General features: G+C 55.3%; 1 protein-coding gene and 1 pseudogene across 5 annotated transcripts in view; one reads left to right on the top strand and one right to left on the bottom strand.

Moving 5' to 3' along the window:
* Nucleotides 1–6,424, top strand: part of TNK2 (tyrosine kinase non receptor 2) — a 60,468-nt gene extending 54,044 nt beyond the window's left edge. For 2 of the 5 annotated variants that reach the window (XM_029069053.1, XM_029069025.1), the window contains 6 exons: nt 1,412–1,503; nt 2,175–2,219; nt 3,264–4,606; nt 4,859–4,954; nt 5,066–5,193; nt 5,402–6,424. In XM_029069053.1, the coding sequence (XP_028924886.1) occupies nt 1,412–1,503; nt 2,175–2,219; nt 3,264–4,606; nt 4,859–4,954; nt 5,066–5,193; nt 5,402–5,408 (1,711 nt within the window). In that variant the 3' untranslated portion in view covers nt 5,409–6,424. The remainder of the gene's footprint in view (nt 1–1,411; nt 1,504–2,174; nt 2,220–3,263; nt 4,607–4,858; nt 4,955–5,065; nt 5,194–5,401) is intronic. The other 3 variants (XM_029069033.1, XM_029069043.1, XM_029069061.1) reach the window with 3 other exon arrangements.
* Nucleotides 6,425–14,646: 8,222 nt separating this feature from the next.
* On the bottom strand, nt 14,647–14,793 carry LOC114817054 (annotated as a pseudogene).
* Nucleotides 14,794–15,679: the final 886 nt, after the last annotated feature.

Raw genomic sequence — 15,679 nt, 5'->3', positions numbered from 1 at the left:
AGTCAGAAGGACCCGGGTTCTAATTCCAGCTCCGCCACTTGTCTGCTGTGTGATCTAGGGCAAGACTCGTAATTTCTCTGAACCTAGTTACCTCATCTGTAAAATGGGGATTAAGACTGTGAGCCCCAAGTGGGATAATAATAATACTAATAATGATGGTATTTGTTCAGTGCTTACTGTGTGCCAGGCACCATTCTAAGCGCTGGAGTAGATACAAGATAGTCGGGTTGGACACAATCCCTGTCCCCCATAGGGCTCACAGTCTTAACCCTCATTTTACAGATGAGGGAACTGAGGCACAGAGAACTGAAGTGACTTGCCCAAGTTCACCCAGCAGACAAGCGGCGGAGTCGCAATTAGAACCCATGACCTTCTGACTCCCAGGCCCGTGCTCTGTCCACTAGGCCATGTTGCTTCTCTGGGGACTGTGTCCAACCTGATTAGCTTTTATCTATCCCAGTGCTTAGAACAGTGCTCCGTACATAGAAAAGGATTAATAAATACCATCCTCACCATCATCAGCACTTGCCCACGGTCACACTTTGTGGAGCCAGGATAAGAACCCAGGTCCTTGGCTTCCCAGGCCCGTGATCTCTCCACTAGGCCATACGGCTTCTCTGTTCTCTCTGTCTCTGACTGTAGCCTTGTTCCTTTGGAGTTTTCTCCCCCCCTGCATGCCCTCCCCTTTTTGGCGGAGGTGGGGAAAAATAGTCAGGAAATGACCCAATTTAAAGAGGAATATTTTCTAGATGCATAATGTTTGCAAGTGGATATAGATGAGCAGGCAGGTGGAAATTGTAGGGTTGCCAGCTGGGGCAGGAGCTGCGGGGAGGCGGCGAGGGGTGGCCGGTGCTTAGGCCGTGGAGTTAGGCTTTCTCTCGGGGGGGAAACGAGACCGAGCTCTCTGTTATTTCCCTCGCCACTCCGCCTAACAGTAACACTATATAGCCTAGAGGATAGAGCGTGGGCCTCGGAGTCAGAAGGACCTGGGTTCTAATCCTAGCTCATCCACCGGTCTGCTGTGTGACCTTGGGCAAGTCACGTCACTTCTCTGGGCTCAATTTGTAAATTGGGGATTAAGATCGTGAGCTCCAGGTGGGCTAGGGACTGTGTCCAACCTGGTTAGCTTGATGCTACCTCAGTGCTTAGTCCAGTGACTGGCACATAGTAAGTGCTTAACCAATACCATAAAAATAATAATAATAATAGCATATGTTAGTTCTTGTCTGCTAAGCAGTGGGGAAAGTACAAGATAATCAGATCAGACACTGTCCCTTTTCCACATGGGGCTCACAGTCTAAGATGGAAGGAAGATTATTGTATTCCCATTTGCTTCCCCATCCTTCCCCACCCTTCCCCTGCCTGATGACAGACTGTGGAGTTGACCCAGCTTTCCCCTCCCCCCCACCAGGCTCTACCTGGGGAACCCCATGGACCCTCCAGACCTGCTAGGTGTGGAGCTGAGCGCCGCCCGACCCACCCAGCTCCCGGGAAGGGCAAAAAGTAAGAGTCCAAACCACCCCGTCCCACCAACGACCCCAACTCTGCCTCTCTGGCCTTGGTTTTGGTGGGAGGGAGGGCTCTCTCACCCTGGCCTCCCTGGTCCGGGTCCAGTTGCAAAAAGGGGTGTGTGGGTCTGTGTGCGTGTGGGTTTGTGCGCACACGTGTGCCAGCTGGGATCTTGGTCACTGCCGGGTTTGAGGCGGCAGAGACAGGGTAGCTGGTGGTACGGGCCGTTGCCGGTCTTCGCTATCCGGCCACTCTCTGGACCCCCTCCAGGGTAGCTCCGCGGTGGTCCTGCCCGGTCCTGGCCCTCTCCCCGCTCCCGTCCCTGCCTGCCGTCAGCTGCTTCCCGTGGCTCCTCCTTCATCCTCACTGCTTTCTAGCCACGCCTCCCACTGCCCCCCCACCCGTTTTTCCTCTCAGTGACTCAGAATCCCCCACGCCCTGGCCCGCCCTCCCGCCGGACCCTCCTCAGATTGGGCTCCCTCCTGCTCCCGCCCCCAGCTCATCTCCCACCTGCTCGTTTACCGTCCTCCTCTCCCCCATCCCAACAATTCCCCCTTCTTTCACCTCTCCGCCTGTCCTTGTGTATTCATCGTCACTCTTCTCTCTCTGCCTCCCACCTCCTCCCCGCCCTTCGGGTCTGCCCCTCCCTGCGGCCTCTCTTGCAGGGGAGCCTCCGCCTCGCCCGCCTCAGCCCGCCATCTTCGCTCAGAGTAAGTGGGGCCATCCATGCTGTCCCGGCCTGTGCCCCTGTCCCTTCCGTTCTCTCTTAGCTCCTCACCTGGCAGGTACATGGCTGGAAAGCTGGGGCGGGCGCGGGGTGGAGGGACAGACGGGGTGTGCCGTGAGCTTTCCTGCTGCCGGACCCCAGCATGGCCGGGGAGCCGTCCCTCCTCCCTCTCTTCCTCCCCTCTCCGTGTCCCCCGCCACCCTCCCTCAGCTCCCCAGAGTCACCATCCTGGTTTGGTACTTCTAGAGGGCTATTAGTAATGGGGATTGTATGTACCGTGTGCCAAGCACTGGGGCGGGTACGAGATCAGTCACAGTTCCTGCCCCACCCAAGGGCTTTTGGTCTGAGGTATAGAATGCCACTATCTTCTCCCCATTGAACACACGACGAAACCGAGAGCCAGAGAGGTTAAGTGACTTACTCAAGGTGGCACGGCAGGCCAGTGACGGGAAGCCGGATCTCCCGACCACCAGGCCCGTGCTCTTTCCATTTGGCCACCTTGCCTCGGAATCCTGAGAAAAGGGCTCAGTCTCACCAGTCGCCACAGGCTCCAAACCACCCCCGCTGCCAGCTTAGCCCCCCGGCCTCTCTGGGAGGCCAAGCCTGGGACAGAAGGTGGCCAGAATGGGTTCGGGCGCCTCACCTTTGGTCCCGAAGGTTTGCTCCCGCGGGACTTTTCCCCACCCGGATCCCTCCCCGCTGCCCGCACTAACGGGAGTGTGCTGTCACCGGAGACGTCCTCCTAACAGTGGACTGGGTCCAAGGGGCAGGGGACCGGGGAGACCGTGGGTAGGGGGTCGAATGGCCGGGGGGGAGCGGGCAGAGGGCATCCTGAGACTCCAAAGCCACAGTCTAAGGCTCTCTGGAAAGAAACACTGCTTGCCCCTTTCCCCTCTGGGAACTAGGCCTGCCCTGGCAGGGAAGGTGGGCAGAGGGAGGAGAGGGAGAGGTCCCGGTGCCTGGGGGTGGGGGACCTGGCCTCGAGCCCGAACCCCAGGAGCCGTCCCCTTCCCCTCCCGCCCCGCAGAGCCGACCTACGACCCCGTGAGCGAGGACCAGGATCCGTTGGGAGCGGGGCTCCGGCGGCTGTGCCTGCGGAAGCCCGGTCCGCCCCGGGGGCTGTGGCTGGTGAAACCGGCGAACCGAGGGCCTGGCCCCAGGGCGGGCAGGCCGGGGGGCGGCGAGGGCGAAGGCGAGGGCGGAGAGGTGACCCTCATCGACTTCGGGGACGAGCCGGCGGCCTCTCTGACCCCCTCTCCCCAACCCGGCGCCCCCTCCCTCGCCCGGCTGGCCATGGACGCCTGCTCCCTGCTGGACAAGACGCCGCCCCAGAGCCCCACGCGGGCGCTGCCCCGGCCGCTGCACCCCACGCCCGTGGTGGACTGGGACGCCCGCCCCCTGCCCCCACCGCCCGCCTACGACGACGTGGCCCAAGATGAGGATGACTTTGAGGTCTGCTCCATCAACAGCGCCCTGGTGGGGGCCCGGGGCCCGCCGTCCGCGCCCCAGGGCGAGACCAACTACGGTTTCGTGCCCGAGGCCGGCCGGCCGCCCCCGGGGGAGGACCCGCCGCCCCCGGGGGAGGACCCGCTCCCGCCGGGCCCCGGCTCCCTGCACACGGCGCAGATCTTCCAGGCCCTGCAGCAGGAGTGCCTGCGTCAGCTGCGGGCAGCCCCGGGCCCGCTGCCCTCCGCGCCCGGCCCACGACCCGACGAGGACAAGCCCCGGGTGCCCCCGCGGGTGCCCATCCCTCCCCGGCCCCTCCGCCGCGGCGGCGACTCGGGCGGCCGCTCGGGGGAGCCGTCCCCGGCCCCCGCGGGCGAGGAGGAGCCGGGGCACCGGCTGGGGGCGGCGGTAGCCACCCCGCCGCTGGTGCCCCCCCGGGAGCCCCTGTCCCCACCGGGCTCCCGCACCCCCAGTCCCATGGTGGCCCCGGCCGGGTCCCCGGGCAAGGGCATGCCCACCACCCAGAGCTTTGCGTCGGACCCCAAGTACGCCGCGCCGCAGGTGATCCAGGCTCCCGGCCCGCGGGCGGGGCCCTGCATCCTGCCCATCGTCCGCGACGGCAAGAAGGTCAGCAGCACCCACTACTACCTGCTGCCCGAGCGCCCGCCGTACCTGGAGCGCTACCAGCGCTATCTGCGTGAGGGAGGCGGCTCCGACGAGCCCGGACCGCCGCCCCCCGCCGCCCCCACCGCCACCGTGCGCCCCATGCCCCAGTCCGCCCCCGACCCCAAGGCCAACTTCTCCGCCAACAACAGCAACCCCGGGGCCTCGACCCCGGCTTCGCGGGCGACCGGAGGGCCGTCCAGGGGCTGCCCCGGGGAGGGGCCCGAGGAAGCCGGGAGGCCCGCCGACAAGATTCAGATGGTGAGTGCCGGCGGGGCAGCGGGCCCCGGATGGTGGCGGGGCGGCTGGGGAGGGACCCGGACGGTGTCTTCCCTCTGAGCTGGGGACCGGTCAACGCAGGCTTCATGGCCGGGGACCTTAGGGTTGGGAGGTCCGGCTCTCTGGGGGGGTGGGGGGTGGGGACGGCAGAGGGGAGCCAGCAAGACCAGCCCCCTGGGGGCAGGCCCAGCCCCAGGCGGGGTGCTGATGGAGGCAGGGGTGGGGTGTGCCCAGGTGCAGGCCACGGTGCATGGGGTGACCACAGAGGAGTGCCAGGCTGCCCTGCAGAGCCATGGCTGGAACGTCCAGAGAGCTGTCCAGTATCTGAAGGTACCTTCTCTCTGGCCCCTGGGCTCAGCTCCCCCACCCCCATCCCCACTTGTCACGCCCTGGCCTCCCACCCACAGCCGCCAACCTGAGGCTCGGGTCCGCCCCTTGCAGGTGGAGCAGCTGTTCTGCCTGGGCCTGCGCCCCCGGCTCGAGTGCCACAAGGTGCTGGAGATGTTCGACTGGAACCTGGAGCAGGCCGGCGGCCACCTGCTCGATTCGTGTGGGCCCACGCGGCACAAGTGAGCCTCCATCCCCGTCCCTCTTGGCCTCAGAGGCCACCATGGCTTTGGAAACTCTGGGGCCTGAGGGGCAGCGCCTCGGGGGTCCTCCTCCCTCTCCCGGGGGGACGTCCTCCCTGAGGATTGGGACCTGTGGAGGGGCCGAGGTGGAAAACCCCTCCGGGGCTTGTGAAGCCCGGATGCCCAGTGGGCTCTCCCTTCCCTCCAGGCGCTGAAGAGGGGAGCGCAAGCCCATCCTGAAGCCCCGGAGCCCCAGAGCCCCGGAGGCAGAGCCGAGGAGGAGGAGAAGGTCGTGGCGAGTCCCTGAAGGAGGAGGAGGAAGAGGAGGCCCACCCTCTCCGGGGGCTGGAGGAACCCTGCTGCTATCCCAACCTCAGCCTCCCGACCTGAGGCCCCGCGGAGGACCCAGGAGCTCCTGTCGCCCTCCACCCCACCACGCCTTCAGCTGCTGTCCCGCACCCTCCTACTCACCTCACCCCCGCCCAGGAGGGTCTCGTGATGGCAACGGCAAAACTGTCGAGAGGAATGTCGGTGCGGTGCGTAGGAACCCTCGGTCCCGGGCTGGACCGGGAGAGAAGACAGGTGGCGGTTCTCCAGGCACCTCCTTGCCACCCCGCAACACACACACACACACACACACTTCAGACCTGTTGCTTCTCTTCCCTCTCTCCCTTTACCGCCCGTGCCTGGTTCTCCCTGGCACGGGCCAGGTGGGTAGAGCGGGGAGCCCTTTCCCTCTTCCTCCCCCACCCCTTCCCCCCAGGACAAACAGAGAGGATGGGGCGGGACCCAGAAGGCCTCTCTCGGGCTATCTGGCCGGGTGGCTGGAGCCCCGTCCAGGCCGAGGGGGCCTGAGCCTGTCAGTGGGAGATGGGGAGGCAGCCCAGGGGAGAGAGGGACCCGGAGGGTGCCCTACCATAACCCCACCCTCGGCACCGCTCACCCTTGGAGCTTGGGGGTGGGAGGGCAGCGGGAAGGTGGAGCGGGATCAGGGCAGCCGTGCGGCTCCAACCAAGGGTCTCTTGGGAAGCCAGCGGGCGAGTGCTCCAACGAGGAGTGGCTAGAACCCAGAAGGGGTAGGGGAGGGGTACGGGCCCCTGTTTCTTTCACAGCCACCCCTCCGCAGCACCCCAGTGTCTTGTGCGTCCACCTGTTGCCAAAAGAACACCTCTCCCTGCCCTCACTAGCTGCTTCTCCCCTGAGAAATAAAGGTAGTTTCTATTTTATGTTATCCAAGCTTGTGGCGTGCCTATGTGCATGCATGTGTGGTGTGTGTGTAGGTGTGTGTGGCTTTTCCAGGGCCCTGCCCCGTTCCCTGGGCTGTGTGCCTAAGCCCTAGATACTTTTCCCAGCCCCAGGGCACCCTTTTCGGGCCAGAGGACAAACAGGAGTCCACAGAGCGGCCCCTCGCTAGGATAGGGCCAGGGAGCTGAGGGCTGCTGGGTGCCACTAGCCCTGGGTCATTCACTGTCCTATTTATTGAACATTTACTGCGTGCAGAGCACCGTACTAAGCGCTTGGGAGAGTACAATACAGCACTAAAGAGAGACGATCCCTGCCCACAGTGTGCTCACAGTCTAGAGTGGGGGGAGACAGACATCAGTACAAATAGATATCAGTCTTAGTAAAATTACCCTCAGTCCCTCTCTGAGTGGGGTGTGTTTCACCAAGGATGGGACCCCCAGTGTGGGAGAGGGGGAGAAGAAGGCGACGGCAGCCGGGGCAGGGTTCTTTCTGGGCTCCTGCAGTTGGAAGGGCGTTGGGGTTGTGGGCCAGGCTGGACAGCCGCAGACAGGAGGGAGAGGACCCTCCTGCAGAGAGGACACTCCTGCAGACACCATTTCCCTCCCCGTCCCCCCACCCCCCACCGAGGATGCCTGGGCATGGGGAAAACCCCTCCCCTCTGCAGCACCCAGCTTCTATGGTGCAGTGGGGGCGAGAGGGATATTCTGCCGTTCCAAATGGAAGCAGACCCTGACTCTTGCTCTTCCTCCAGCGAGAGGGTAAATGGGGTCCTCAGCTGGGTCCCCGGGGGTGGAGAGAGAGAAAAGCCGGTGGGGTCCTGTAAGGTATGGGAAGAGACCGGGAGGACGGGAGACTGGGAAGCAATGAGGAAGCGGTGGTGATGCCCAGGGGTGTTGGGCGGGTGCTGGCTGTGGGCCCGGCTGGCAAGGGGCCCTGTGGAGCCCGGCTGTCATCCCCTTTGTAGACTTTTTCAATCAATCTGATATTTATTGAGTGCTGTGTGCAGAGCGCTATTCCAAAAGCTTGGGAAAGCACAATATGATAACTGATCATATAAACTGATAGTATGATAATATGATCACGCTGAGAAGCAGCGTGATTCGGTGGAAAGAGCACGGGCTTTGGGGTCAGAGATCATGAGTTCGAATCCCGGCTCTGCCACCTGTCAGCTGTGTGACTGTGGGCGAGTCACTTCACTTCTCTGGGCCTCAGTTACCTCATCTGTAAAATGGGGATTAAGACTGTGAGCCCCACGTGGGACAACCTGATTCCCCTGTGTCTACCCCAGCGCTTAGAACAGTGCTCTGCACATAGTAAGCGCTTAACAAATACCAACATTATTGCATTATTATGATCACAATATGAGTTGGCGGGCCTGTTAACTTTCTCCTTCCGATCTGTTCTCTCACTGTAGAACCCACCAAAGTCCCAGGGAGCCCCATGGCCGGGCAGTTGCCGCACCTCAGCCATTAGCTGCTGTTTCTCATTCCTCATGTTCCGGTCCACCCATCCACCCGCCATTGGCTCTGCCTCCCTTGTTCTGATGGCCAAGGACCACAGCTAACTTTCTCCCGAGTGTTTTTTCTTAGCCCCTAGTATAGTATAGTGCTCTGTAAACAGTAAACGATTAATAAGTTCCATTAATGATAGCATTTGTTAAGCGCTTACTGTGTGTTAAGCACTGGTCTAAGCACCAGGGTAGATACAAGCTAATCAGGTTGGAGTCCCTGCCCCACATGGGATTCACAGTCTTGACCCCCTTTTGAGGTAACTGAGGCCCAGAGAAGTTAAGCGATTTGCCTAAGATCATGCAGCAGACAAGGAGCGGAGTTGGGATTAGAACCCAGGTCCTTCTGACTCCCAGGCCTGTGCTCTATCCACAAAGCCACACACACGTATGACAGAAACAGGAAGCCATACAGAAAAGTAACAAACATATATAAAACGCAATTGAGACGTATGTGTCTAATTAGAACATCAACATATGTAAAATGAGAAGCAGCATGGTTAAGTGGAAAGACCGCAGGACTGCGAGTCAGAAGACCTGGGTTCTAATCTTGGCTTTACCACTCGGCTGCCATAACCTTCGGTAAGTCACTTAACCTCTGGGCCTCAGTTTCCTTATCTGTAAACTGGGGATTCAGTGCCTGTTCTTTCCCCACCCCTGTTTCGTTTGACAGGGAGTCCCGTGTGGCACAGGGCTATATCTGATCTGATTGAACTGTAGCTACCTCAGGTTGACACACTGGTTGGCACCTAGTAAGGGCTTAAATACCACAATTATTTCCTTGATTCACAGAATTACAAATGCTAGGGGACTCCTGGTTTGCTCGGAATGATTAGAACCACGAGGACCTGCCTAGGTGACCCTGTGTTTTAGGACTGGCGAGCGGGCAGAAGGGGCGAGCAAGGGTGAGTGGAAGGGGGAAGGATGAGGTCGGGAAAGTGAGGGGACAAGAGCCGGAGGGAGACAGAGTTGGGACTGTCTGGACAAGCAGAATCTCTTCTGTTCTTTCCACCATAGAGTGGCACTTTGTTTGGCCCACACTCTTCATTCAATTGTATTAATTGAGCACTTACTGTATGCAGAGCACCGTATTAAGCGATTGGAAAGTACAGTTCGTCAACAGATAGAGACAATCGCTACCCAACAACGGGCTCACAGTCTAGAAGGGGGAGACAGACAACATAACAAAACAAGTAGACAAGCATCAATAGCATCAAAATAAATAGAATTATAGATATATACACATCATTAATAGAATAGAATAATAAATAAGTACAAATATGCACAAGTGCTGTGGAGCGGGGGAAGGGGGTAGAGCAGAGGGAGGGAGGGCGATGGGGAGGGGAAGAGGAGCAGAGGCAAAGGGGGGGGCTCAGTCTGGCAAGGGCTTCTGGAGAAGATGACCTCTCAGTAGGGCTTTGAAGGGGGAAAGTGTGCTAGTTTGGCGGATGTGAGGAGGGAGGGCAATCTAGGACAGAGGTAGGACGTGGGCCAGGGGTCGACAGCGGGACAGGGGAGAACGAGGCCCAGTGAGGAGGTTAGCGGCAGAGGAGCGGAGTGTGCAGGCTGGGCTGTAGAAGGAGAGAAGGGAGGTGAGGTAGGAGGGGGCAAGGTGGATAGCTTAGAAGCCAAGTGTGAGGAGTTTTTACGTGATATGGAGGTTGATAGGCAACCACTGGAGATTTTTGAGGAGGGGGGTGACATGCCCAGAGTGTTTCTGGAGAAAGGGTAATCCGGGCAGCAGAGTGACATACAGACTGAAGCGGGGAGAGACAGGAGGTTGGGAGATCAGAAAGGATGCTGATGCAGTAATCCAGTCGGGATATGAGTGACTGTACTAACATGGTAGCGGTTTGGATGGAGAGGAAAGGGCGATGTTGTGAAGGTGAGACCGGCAGGTTTTGGTGACGGATTGGATGTGTGGGGTGAAAGAGAGCCGAGTCAAGGATGACGCCAAGTTTGCGGGCTTATGAGATGGGAAGGATGGTCGTGCTGTCCATAGTGACAGGAAAGTCATGGAGAGGACAGGGTTTGGGAGGGAAGAGGAGGAGCTCAGTCTTAGACATGTTGATTTTTAGATGGCGGGCGGACATCCAGGTGGAGATGTCCTGAAGGCAGGAGGAGATACGAGCCTGGAGGGAGGGAGAGAGAACAGGGTAGGAGAAGTAGATTTGGGTGTCATCTGCATAGAGATGATAGTTGAAGCCATGGGAGTGAAAGAGTTCACCAAGGGTATGAGTATAGATGGAGAACAGAAGGGGGCCCAGAACCGACCCTTGAGGAACCCCTTCAGTTAGGGGATGGGAGGGGGAGGAGGAGCCCGCAAGGGAGATAGAATGAACGGCCAGAGAGATACGAGGAGAACCAGGAGAGGACGGAGTCTGTGAAGCCAAGGTTGAATAATCTTCACATCTCCAGAAAGCCTTTCCTAACTAAGTGCTCATCTCCCCACTCTAATCTCCGTCTCTTCTATGTCACCTAAGCAGTGTTTGTAGCCCCTAAGACCTTTGCTATTCACCTCATTATTCATATTCGTATTGTTATGCTCTTGCTGCTTTCAGTGAATTGCATTTTTTGAGCACTTACTGGGCAGAGCACTGTATTCAGCGTTTGAGAGAGGACGTCATAAGAGAGATGGTAGACGTGTTCTCGGCCCACTGGGAGCACCTGGAGGGTGCTAGACTGTAAGCTCGAGGGCAAGGATCACCTCTTCCATCCTGAACTGTACTGTACTCGACTAAGCTCGAGGCAGGGAATGGGTCTACCACTTCTGTTACATTGTACTCTCCCAAGGGCTCAGTACAGTGTGCTGCAGTCCATCCATCAATCGCATCCATCCATTCATTCATTCAATTGTATTTATTGAGCGCTTACTGTGTGCAGAGCACTGTATTAACTGCTTGGAAAGTTCAATTTGGCAACAGAGACGATCCCTACTCAGCAAAGGGCTCGCAGCCTAGAAAGGGGGAGACAACTAAAACAAATCAAGTAGACAGGCATCAATATAAATAAATAGAATTAGAGATATATAAACAAATTGAGTGCTTACTGTGTGCAGTGTGCTGTACTAAGCACTTGGGAGAGTACAATATAACAGAGCTGGTAGATACGTTCCCTGCCCACAGTGAGGCTACAGACTAAAGGGGGAGACAGACATTAACTCAATAAACACGATGGATTGATTACTCTTCCAAATGCTTAGTGCGATGTTTCACACTCAGTAAGCATTCAAAATGCCATTTGTCTATTCTGGATGTGTTTCCCCACTCCTCAAGAAATCCCAGTGGTCATCCATCCACTTCTGCATCAAACAAAAACTCTTCACCATTGACTTCAAAGCATTCAATCACCTTACCCCCTCAACCTCACCTCACTATTCTCCTTCTACAACTCAGCCCACTCATTTTGCTCCTCTAATGTTAACCTTCTCACTGTTCCTCTAGCTCATCTATCTCCCTGCCAACCTCTCACCCACATCCTGCCTCTGGCCTGAAATGCCCTCCCTCCTCAAGTAATAATAATAATTATGGTATTTGAGAAACACTTACTAAGTGCCAGGCACTGTCCTAAGCGCTGGGGGGATACAAGCAAATCAGATTGGACACAGTCCATGCCCCACATGGGGCTCACAATCTTAATCCCCATTTTACAGATGAGATAACTGAGACCCAGGGAAGTTAAGTGACTTGTCCAAAGCGACAAAGCAGACAGGTGGCGGAGCTGGGATTAGAACCCATGACCTTCTGACTCCCACACCCATGCTCTATCCACTGTGCCATGCTGCTTCTCAACAATTACTCCCCTACTGGCTTCAAAGCCTTATTCATTCATTCATTCATTCATTCAATAGTATTCATTGAGCGTTTACTATGTGCAGAGCACTGTACTAAGCGCTTGGAATGTACAATTTGGCAACAGAGACAGTCTAAAGGCACATCTCCTCCAAGAGGCCTTCCTTGACTAAGTCCTCCTTTCCTCTTCTCCCACTCCCTTCTGCATCGCCTTGACTTGCTCCTTTAGCTTGGCTTAGTGGCAAGAGCATGGGCTTGGGAGTCAGAGGACGTGGATTCTAATCCCTGCTCCCCCACTTGTCTGCTGTGTGACGTTGGGCAAGCCACTTAACTACTCTGTGTCTCAGTGGCCTCATCTGTAAAATGGGGATAAAGACTGAGTCCCCCGTGGGACAACCTGATTACCTTGTATCTACCCCAGCACTTAGACCAGTGGTTGGCCCATAGTAAGTGCTTAATAAATACCATCTTCATTATTATTATTATTATTATAGCCATCCCACTTGGTGCCCACCCTCTAAGAAGGAAGGGTGAGGGTATTTTAGCCCCATTTTATAGATGGGGAAACTGAGGTCCTGAGTGGATAAATGACCTGTCCAAGGATACCCAGCAGGCCAGCGGCAGAGCCGGGATTATACCCTCGTTTCTCTGACTCCAACTCCTTCGTTCTTTCCACTAGATCACACTTCCCCACAATCTGACTTAAAGGGTCCACTTGCCTAGGGAGAGGAGAGCTGTGATCTGAGATGTTAACTCTGCTAAGCCTGTTGAAAACTTCAGAGCAGCAAATGAATGCACATCTCTTTTATTTTCTTTGGTTAATGTATTTGTAAGGGACTGTGAGCCCGTTGTTGGGTAGGGATTCTCTCTATCTGTTGCCGAATTGTACTTTCCAAGCGCTTAGTACAGTGCTCTGCACACAGTAAGTGCTTAATAAATACGACTGAATGAATGAATGCCAGGCACTGTACTGAGCGCTGGGGTGTCGATACAAGATAATTGGGTTGGACTCAATCCCTGTCCCACAAGGGACTCAGTCTTAATCCCCATTTTACAGATGAGAAAACTGAGACACAGAGAAGTGATTTTCCCAAGGTCACACAGAGGACAAGTGGTTTAGCTGGGATTAGAATCCAGGTCCTCTGATCCCAGGACCTTCCTCTTTCCAATAGGCCACACTGCTTCTGATCCCAGGGGCTGTGTCCAGATCATGGGGACTGTTATCAAAGACAAGTATTGAGATGGTGCCCCTGAAGTCTGGGCTTTGTTTGTGTTCATTTTAGGGAGGGGAATGTGGGGTTGTGAGATTGAAGGGTGGAGCCAAGAGATATGGGTTGGTATAAAAAAGGACCAAGCAGTCTGTTGGACCAAGATCCAGCTCCAGCTCAATCCATCAATCAATCAATCAATCATTGATATTTACTGAGCTCCTACTCTTTGCAGAACACTGTACTACACACTTGGAAAGCTCGCTGTGGGCAGGGAATGTATCTATCTATTGTTAGCTACTCTGCCAAGCACTTAGGGCAGTGCTTTGCACACAGTAACCGCTCAATAAATACGATTGAATTGAACCAAACTTGAAAGTCACGGGAATGCAGCCAAGCAAGGCCCAGTAAGTGCTTAAGAAAGACCACTGGGTTCAGTGTTCCTTGAACCCCTAAGCCTCACCCCCGGCCTAGCCCAGAAAAGGGGGTGATTCTGAGGAAGCGAGACATTCCCGCCCTGTCATCTCAGCACCAAGTGAAAGTACACTCTCCTGAGGACAGCTCAAAGAGAGAGATAGAGATAGAAGGGGACGAGTATCTCTCCCTTCAAATCTCCCAGACGACTGATCTCCCATCTCTCATCTCAGCATCGAGCAGAAATTCCCCCCAACGGCTTTAGAACACTCATCCAGTTCTCTCCCCTCCTACCTAAAATTATTCCTCTCCCACCATAACCCAACCTGCACACTCCCTTCCTCTAACACCAGCTTATCCACTGTGCCCCCATCTCATCTCTCTCACCTTCGACCCCTTGTTCATCTTCTCCCTCCTGCCTGGAACTCTCTCCTCTACATAACAATCAATCAATGGCATTTATTGAGCGCTTACTGTGTGCAGAGCACTGTACTAAGCACTTGGGAGAGTATTCATTTTCACTCAAACTTATATTGAGTGCTTACTGGGTGCAGAGCACTGTACTAAGTATTTGGAAGAGTACAGTACAACAGAATGAGGAGCTATGGTCCCTGACTATATAGCAAGCTTTGATTCTAGAGGGGGAGACAAACATTAATTTGAACAAATAAATGAGTAATTTATAATATATAAAGATATGTACATTTAACAGACCACTCTCCCCATTTTTCAAAAATTATATCTCCTCCAGGAAGCCATCCCTGACTAAGCTCTCATCTCATCTTCCACTTGGTTCCCTACCTACGAAGCACCCACCCCTACAACACTTATGTTCATATTCTTAAACTCTGTTGCTTCGCCTTTATTCATTCATTCAATCATTTATTGAGCACTTACTCTGTGCAGAGCACTTTACTAAGTGCTTGGAAAGTATAATTCAGCTACAAATAGAGACAATCCCTACCCATAACGAGCTCATAGTCTAGAAGGGGGGAGACAAGCAACAAAGCATGTAAACAGGTATCAACAGCATCAATATAAATAAAATAATAATAATGATGATGGTATTTGTTAAGCGCTTACTATGCACCAGGCACTGTTCTAAGTGCTGGGGTAGATACAAGGTCATCAGGTTTTCATATGTGGGACTCACAGTCTTCATCCCCATTTTACAGATGAGGGAACTGAGACCTAGAGAAGTGAAGTGACTTACCCAAAGTCACACAGCTGACAAGTGGCGGAGCCGTGATTAGAACCCACCATCTCTGACTCCCAAGCCCATGCTCTTTCCACTGAGCCACGCTGCTCCTCTAAGCCAGCTTCATGCTCAGGAGAGAATGCTCAAACTCCTCCTCGTGGTTTTCTGGCTCTTCACACTCTCATTCTCACTTCTCTAGTAACATACTATAAAAATGATCCCAATAGATATATGCACATCATTAATATAAATACATAGAATTATAAATATGTACACATATACACAAGTGCTGTGGGCCAGCGGGAGGCGGGAAGAGCAAAGAGAGCGAGTCAGGGCGATGAGGGCGGGGAGGTCTCCTCTACTAAATATTGAGCTCCTAGAGGGATCATATCTTCCAACTCTACTGTACTCTCACAGCATCCATTCCTTCTCACCTTATCAAAACACTTGCCCCCTTCTTTCTTCTCTCCCTAACAGCCATCTTCAACTGTTTGCTGTCCAATGGCCTTTTCCCCACCGCTTTCAAAGATGTGCATGTCTTCCTTATCCTAAAGTAAATTCTCCCTGGACCCCATGGCTCCTTCCAGTTATCACCCCATCTCCCTCCTGTCATTCCTCTCCAAACTCTTTGAGTGAGTTGTCAACACCCACTGTCTCAGGTTCCTCTCCTCCAATTCTCTCCTTGACCCCCCCCCCCCCAATCTGGCTTCTGTCCCCATCACTCCACAGAAACCACCCTCTCAGAAATCCCCAGTGATCTCCTTCTTGCCATATCCAACAGCCTCTACTCCATCCTAATCCTCCTCAACCTCTCGGCTGCCTTCGACACTGCGGACCACCCCCTTCTCCTGGAAACATTATCCGACCTTGGCTTCACTGACACGGTCCTCTCCTGGTTCTCCTTTTATCTCTCTGGCTGTTCATTCTCGGACTCCTTCGCGGGCTCCTCCTCCGCCTCCCACCCCCTAACCGTGGGGGTTCCTCAAGGTTCAATTCTGGGTCCCCTTCTCCATCTACACCCACTCTCTTGGAGAACTCATTTGCTCCCATGGCTTCAACTATCACCTCCATGAGGACGACACCCAAATCTACATCTCCAGCCCTGATCTCTCTCCCTCTCTGC

The sequence above is a fragment of the Ornithorhynchus anatinus genome, chromosome 1 (genome assembly GCF_004115215.2).
Source record: "Ornithorhynchus anatinus isolate Pmale09 chromosome 1, mOrnAna1.pri.v4, whole genome shotgun sequence".
NCBI lineage: Eukaryota > Metazoa > Chordata > Mammalia > Monotremata > Ornithorhynchidae > Ornithorhynchus > Ornithorhynchus anatinus.
The sequence above is the reverse complement of the archived record's forward strand: the minus strand, read 5'-3'. Positions and strand labels throughout refer to the sequence as shown.